Source organism: Sinocyclocheilus anshuiensis, unplaced genomic scaffold, assembly GCF_001515605.1.
Source record: "Sinocyclocheilus anshuiensis isolate Anshui unplaced genomic scaffold, SAMN03320099.WGS_v1.1 scaffold1530, whole genome shotgun sequence".
NCBI lineage: Eukaryota > Metazoa > Chordata > Actinopteri > Cypriniformes > Cyprinidae > Sinocyclocheilus > Sinocyclocheilus anshuiensis.
The window spans coordinates 1,230,464-1,237,178 of NW_015542493.1; the positions used below are offsets into that span (position 1 = coordinate 1,230,464).

A 6,715-nucleotide genomic window follows, 5' to 3' on the forward strand; every position below is an offset into this window, starting at 1 on the left:
AGCTCCCTCTATAAACGCCACACCTGTATGCAGGTGACAGCTGTTTCGATGTCGGAACGCACACGTTCACATGCATGCCGTGATGTTATATTGGAATCCGCACAATGCGCGTTTATCGTTTTACGAGTTGGAAGTATCTTGGGGGACGAAAGCATCCGTGAACTCTTGAGTTAATCTGTAACTGTGTACACGAGGAACACGCTGTGACACCCAACGTTTCCTTCATCACGTTCCTCTCTATCCTTTTGTGGTCGTTCCCCATTTCCCTCCCTCTATCCTTCTAACGGTCTCTTTCTTTCTTGCTTCCTTCCTCATATTTCCCTCTCTCCCTTCCTCTCTCTCTCTCTCTCTCTCTCTCTCTCTCTCTGGAGCTTGTCAGATGCTGTGGTCTTATTTGATTGCATAGGAAAAGTGCAGTGATAGAGCAAACAGCCAGTGAGATATGATGACAAATGGGTCCAGATCCCAGTAAATTACTTTCTGCTCAAATCGAAATTTCATTCAGTTTGTTGCTCGGCAAGATGAAGTAATCTAAATTGTGGACTCAGAAGGCAGATAGAAAGGAAGCAGGAGCAAGCATTTCATTATCAAGAGACTGAGAGAGAGAGGGAGAGAGAGGGAAGGATAGAGACGAAAGAGATGAGCAGAAGCAAATCTAAAATGTTGACACTATGATTGAAAAGGTTAACCCATGCACATTATATATCAACCCGGGTAGCCGGGGGTTTCTAATGGAAAGGCGGCAGTGACTGAGCACTCGCTTGAGTCCTAATGGCAAAAGCGCTGTGTCTCCGCCTAGATGTACAATCAAATATTCTTAGGCCCTGATTGCTTATGTTCTAGGTTATTATTAGGTTGCAAAAAATGAATACCAAAGGTAATACTTAGTTCCAGTGGCAGAGGCTTTTGGAGGACAGGATGCAGGATTTTTTTCATTTGGTTTGCCGATATTACTATGATTTTATTTTTCCTACATCAGAATATTGAAGATGTAATTTGTTCTGCATGTGTGCATTTGAGAGAGAGAGAGACTGCGAGAGGGAGAAAAGGAGGCCCGGGCACAGGATTGAAATTATTTAACCTGTCCTTGCAAGGATTTAATTGTTACAGTAAAACAAGGCCAAACAAGTTAACAAACCTTTTTGATGCATACAGAAGTATTAATTAGTGTCAGTGTTAATAAGGACCTTGTGTTATGCATGTCTGTTGTGTTTTGTTTCAAATCAAACTCATTTATTGTCATTTACTCGCCCTCATGTTCTAAACCCATGTGACTTACTTTCAAATGTGGAACACAAATGGAGAAGTTTTGAAAAATGTTAAGGCTGCTCTCTTCCATACAATGAGAATGGATGGTGACCATGACTGTCAAGCTCCAGAAAGTGCAATAAAATACTACAAAGTATTGTAATATCAGTCCACATTCCTAATGCACTATATACACCACCTTTTAAAAGTTTAGAGTAGGTAAGTTTTAGTTTTTTTGTGAAAGAAATGTATACTTTTATTCAGTAGGACACATTAAATTCATCAACATTTATATTGTTACAAAAGATTTCTATTTCACATAAATGCTGTTCTTTTGAACTTGAAAACGCATTCCAGTTTCCACCAAAAAATGTAAGCAGCAAGTTTTCAGATGTGGTAATAATAAGAAATGTTTCTTGAGCAGCAAATCAGCATATTAGAATCATTTTGAAGGATCATTTGACACTGAAGACTGAAGTAATGACTGCGGAAAATTCAGCATTGCCATTATAGGAATAAATTACATTTTAAAATATGATAAATAGAAAACCGTTAAATGGTGACTGTATTTCACAGTATTACTGTTTGATCAAATATATGCAGCCTTGATGAGCATAAGAGACCTTTTGAAAGCATAAACCCCTTTGAACGGTAGTGTACCAAACCTTCTGAAGCCATACAAGAAGTTCATTTAAAAAAACAGTCTAAAAATATATTTTATAAAATGTCATTGACAAAAAATCACTTGCAAATTGAGTGCCTTAGTTATTAATGCAGAAAGATTTAATTTGTCTGCACAGGTCATACTGTGTGAACAAAAATAGATCATATCAATGAGGGAGATATTGGTCATGGTCATAATGTTTGTCTTCCCTCACGTAATTACCTTTATTTCCTCATTTGTACATTTTAATGAATAATTTAGTTTGAAGCTAATATTTGATATTTTTGTTCATGATATTTTCTGCCACTTTTCGCTGATACATTCGTGCTGTAACATTCACAATGTTTTGATTTAGGCTTACTCTAAGACAGACTCAGCTCTCACACTTTGTCTCTTATTTTGACAATCCTAACATGTCTCTGTTTCTTTTCACAGGTTATTTGGGAACAGTGGGGCGTGCAGTGCGTGTGGTCAGTCCATCCCAGCCAGTGAACTGGTTATGAGGGCACAGGGAAACGTGTACCATCTCAAGGTAACCTTTAATCTTTAAGTGACCACGGCTGCTCTAGAATTAAATGCTTCATTGCACTACAGAATCCTTTCACACTCCATAGAGTCTGCTTTTCAATGGTTGTTTGATGGGGTTCTCTATAAAAAATAGTCTATTATTGATACCAAAAATATTGTTTAAATTTTAGTCAGTCTTTTCATCTATGTTAAATGCCCATGTAGAATCCCTGTAGGAAATAATGACAATGGATAATGATTTAACTTGTCCAGAGATTGATCAGAGATGGGATGTGCTGAGAATTGTGGGTAATGGAGTCCTTTTCATTGTCTCCTGCAGTGTTTCACATGTTCTACCTGCCGGAACCGGCTGGTCCCTGGTGACAGGTTTCACTACATCAACGGCAGCTTGTTCTGCGAACACGACAGACCCACAGCACTCATCAACGGCCATTTGAGTTCACTGCAGACTAACCCTCTACTGCCTGACCAGAAAGTGAGAGCCGCTATCTGTCTGCTATCAAAACTTCACACTTAAAATCCTCTGCTATAGGTTCAGGATCACTTCATGTATTTTTTTTTTTTTTAGCAAAACACACCATTCAGTCAGTCACTAATCAAAATATTGCTTTTAATTTCTGTTTTATTTAGATTGAAAAATAACTGTATCATATTTAATTCTGTGCTCCTAACCCATAATAAGGTCTAGAGGACAAGTGTAATTCTTCCTGGCTGGAAGCTAATATATCACAATTAATGTTAACTTGCTGAAATGAGATCACAACTATCGCAAGCTTTTTAGTTACAGGATGGGTAAGGAAGGTGAAAATTATTTCCTTCTTCCAAACCCTGACACATTCACATTCAGTACTGATTATGTATAGTTCATTTGCCATCCATAAGATTACATAACGGGAAACCCTGGCACCCACTTTGCTCAACAACAAAAGGCGTGTTTTCATTTCTTAATCTGGTTTGGTTTAATGTTGTTGTTTTTTTTTTTTACAAAAAAGCTAGCTGGCGTCAAGCATTCTGTCCCATTTTCATCTCTGTTTTCACCGCCACAGTTCTGCCTAACTATTTGCTCCTCCGACGCTGCACAGCAAGCTTTAAATAAACAAACCCAGACGCCAAGCAGGCAAATTATTTACCTAATTCCCCTTCTCGCCTTTGGGACCGTCTGCAATAAGACTTCATTGTGTAGTCAGCCACCAGCCGATTGTATCACTCGGCAACACTGAAAATAACAGCTCAGTGACACATAATCAGTATTGATATGGAGACAAGGGGGATGTGAGAGCGTATACAAGAGAGATCGGACAGTTGTCGAGTTTCCTAGTGAACATTTATTTCACCTTCAATGGGAAAAAAACAGTTCGAGGAGAGACGTAGTGAGCGGGGAAACAGCTCCATTAAGCTCGGTGCTCCGTTAGAGGCCTTTTAAGGCATCGTCACTTTTACAAATTAGCTCCAAGAGCATGTTGCATTTCAAATTGAAAGCCTTTGCATTATCAAGCTTAATTTTAAATGTCTTTTTAAGCCCCCATCCTTCCATTCCTCCTCCTTCCTCTCCCCTGCTCTCGCTCGGCGGCTGCCGCTGTGTAAATATGAGGCCTCATTGTTTATTTATGTGCCGACATCAATTGTAGTGAAAACAGCTGAATTATTAATGCTAAAATGCAATCTGAATATTGGCCTCGCTGCTTTAATTATAGCGGAGAGAGAGTTCTTAAATACACCCAGACACTCCTCTTCACCTGCAGGAACAGAAGAAGGTCCACGTGTCCTCAGGAGATACTTAAACAGTCATGTTTTCGCTTGGTACAGAGAGATTCAAATCATTATTAGGGAACTTATTATTAAAGAAACTCTAATTTATGAGATTGCGGTGCGTTTTCTTTGCTCAAATTTTGAAGTTAGCTGTAATTCTCCTCTGAACCTATAGAAATAAGCTGGGAGCTGAAACAAGCCAGTACAGAAAGGAGTGAGAGAGAGAACCGACTGAACGCTTCCCTAGACAGATAGGAGGCCTCGTCCGGCAGCCATTGTTTTTATTATGTGCAATTTCATGGTGACATAATTGGTGCTGTCCGTGTCCACGGCTGAGGACATTTGATGCTCATTTATTAAGTAGCTCCCCGGCTTCTCCCTAATCTCTTTGTTCAGGACAGACAAATTACCTTTCTCATGCTGAGCCTGAACCCAGGGGATCCAAACCTTCACAGCCTCCGTCTCTTTAATTAGCCCTCCAATGTGGGGTGGCGTGGAGGGCTCGCAATTACTATTACAGTAGCCTGAAACCCCTTAGTAACTTGAGGTAAGACGGGAAAAGCAAATTGCCCCCTAGAATGTTTAAAAAACAAAAGGAAGGAGAATGTTAGGGGGTAAAAAGTTTGCTGTGACTGTCTGTGAAAGCGGAACGCTGCACTTGGATATTGGGATAATTGTCTCGGCTGCGCAAGAACTTAGCACCCTGGGGACATCATTGTTAAAAATGAGACAAAAAGAGACTAACTTTACAATATGCACTTAAAATGCAGAGGAAATAGGGCGGCAGATGGATTTGAAAGCCTTACTGATCAATAAGTTAAGCAGGGGGCTTTAGCAGAGCTGGCGGTCTTCATTTGACAATAGAAATGGAGTATGTTATTTAAGAGAACATGCAATTTTTATGACTCCCATTGAAAGACGCTACTGTATTATATGACTTTTTTTATAAGACAAGTTGTTAGTTACTACTACAGTTTTTTTTATTGTTTTTATTTTTAAGAATTTCATTTTCAAAACTTGCTGACTGTAGTTTATAGCAAAATGGACATTTAGTTAAATTTGGGTCAGTGGCATTCATACTTCCAGTTACTTGAATACACCTTTGTAGAAGTTGAACATTAGATTAATTTATCTATTTCATGTATTAATAATTGTCGTGTGACCAGAGTGCCCAAAAAAAAAAAAAAAAAACGATATTTCATGTATTAATAATTGTCGTGTGACCAGAGTGCCCAAAAAAAAAAAAAAAACAGATATGAAACCATAGACAGAACCAAAAAGGTCAATAAGTCTCTTATAATATCAGATAATTAGACCTTTTCAAGACAGGGCAAGTGAGAATATATATTTTATTATATTTATATTTGTAAATAGTTAAAATATATAGTTACACCACATGACTTTTTCATTAAATGTAGTGAATAAATGTTTTTTTTTTTAAATAGTGTGTAAATGTTTTCAAAGTGATTTAATAATCATATATATAATATAATCAACTTTTTATGTTTTAAAGTATATTTGTTAAAGATTTTTCATTTTTTCAACTTTGACAAAATTTGTCATCGACCCATTTACTGGTTGTAATTGTATTTTTCGGTTTAAGTGTGTCTAACCGGTTTCTCTCTTTGCCCTCCAGGTGTGTTAGGATGCCGGTGTTGCTCAAAGCAGGATGTGTGCCTTCATTTCAGCCCCTCACTCATTGTCACCCAAGACCTTTTCGGATCAGACCCCATCCCACTCCTTTTCTCAAAGTTCCGCTACTCCGAACCAGAGCGCCAATCTCAGGCTTGAGCTCCACCTTGACCTGCAATAGCCAGAGCCCCCCTTTCCTGCCCTTTACTCCAAACTCCTGAATCATGGATGGAAAATACCCATGAGGCCCTGGAGGGGGAATACTGAGGACTCTTATGAACTGACCCAGGCGAGACCTCTGATCCTGAGGGACTCAAAGACTGACACAGAGAGAGACCAGCTGGAGAGAAAAAAAAAAAAAGAGACAGAAAGGGTTAAATTAAAATGACAAATGAAGCTGATCCACTGCAGCGATTTTTGAATCTGCTTTCATAACACTTGTTTGAAAATGTAGTGGGGGAATACTGACTTTCTTTTTTCCTTTATATTTTTGTCCTACCTTGTCTATTCTCCTTTTCTTCACAACATGGTATTTTCTCTTTCTATATTTTAGATGTTGTAAAGGGAATGTGATTCATTTCGGATGATATAAAAATCCTGAAGACTGGGTTCAAAGAAGTATCCGTGGCTTTTTTGTGGAAATCAAATCATGAACTCTCTTGGTGTATTTGTAAAACTACCATGTACAGTATGTATGCATGTAAATGTTTTTGTCCCATTGTGGCTACCGTACATACTACACACAGCAGCTAACCCTATTCCCTTTTCCCTCCAACCCGAAATCACGCAACAACAAAAAAAATGAAGCTCATAGCTGTCAACCTATAAATGCAGAATGAGAGAATTCTATTTGTGATATTTTCAGAGACATTTGCTCCAATATGGTGTATTTAA

At 38.5% G+C, this 6,715-nt stretch overlaps 1 protein-coding gene across 2 annotated transcripts in view; it reads left to right on the top strand.

Moving 5' to 3' along the window:
* LOC107694134 (LIM domain transcription factor LMO4) overlaps positions 1-6,182 on the top strand; it is a 12,395-nt gene extending 6,213 nt beyond the window's left edge. For both annotated transcript variants that reach the window (XM_016493743.1, XM_016493744.1), the window contains exons 3-5: positions 2,348-2,444; positions 2,760-2,915; positions 5,826-6,182. In XM_016493743.1, the coding sequence (XP_016349229.1) occupies positions 2,348-2,444; positions 2,760-2,915; positions 5,826-5,834 (262 nt within the window). In that variant the 3' untranslated portion in view covers positions 5,835-6,182. The remainder of the gene's footprint in view (positions 1-2,347; positions 2,445-2,759; positions 2,916-5,825) is intronic.
* Positions 6,183-6,715: the final 533 nt, after the last annotated feature.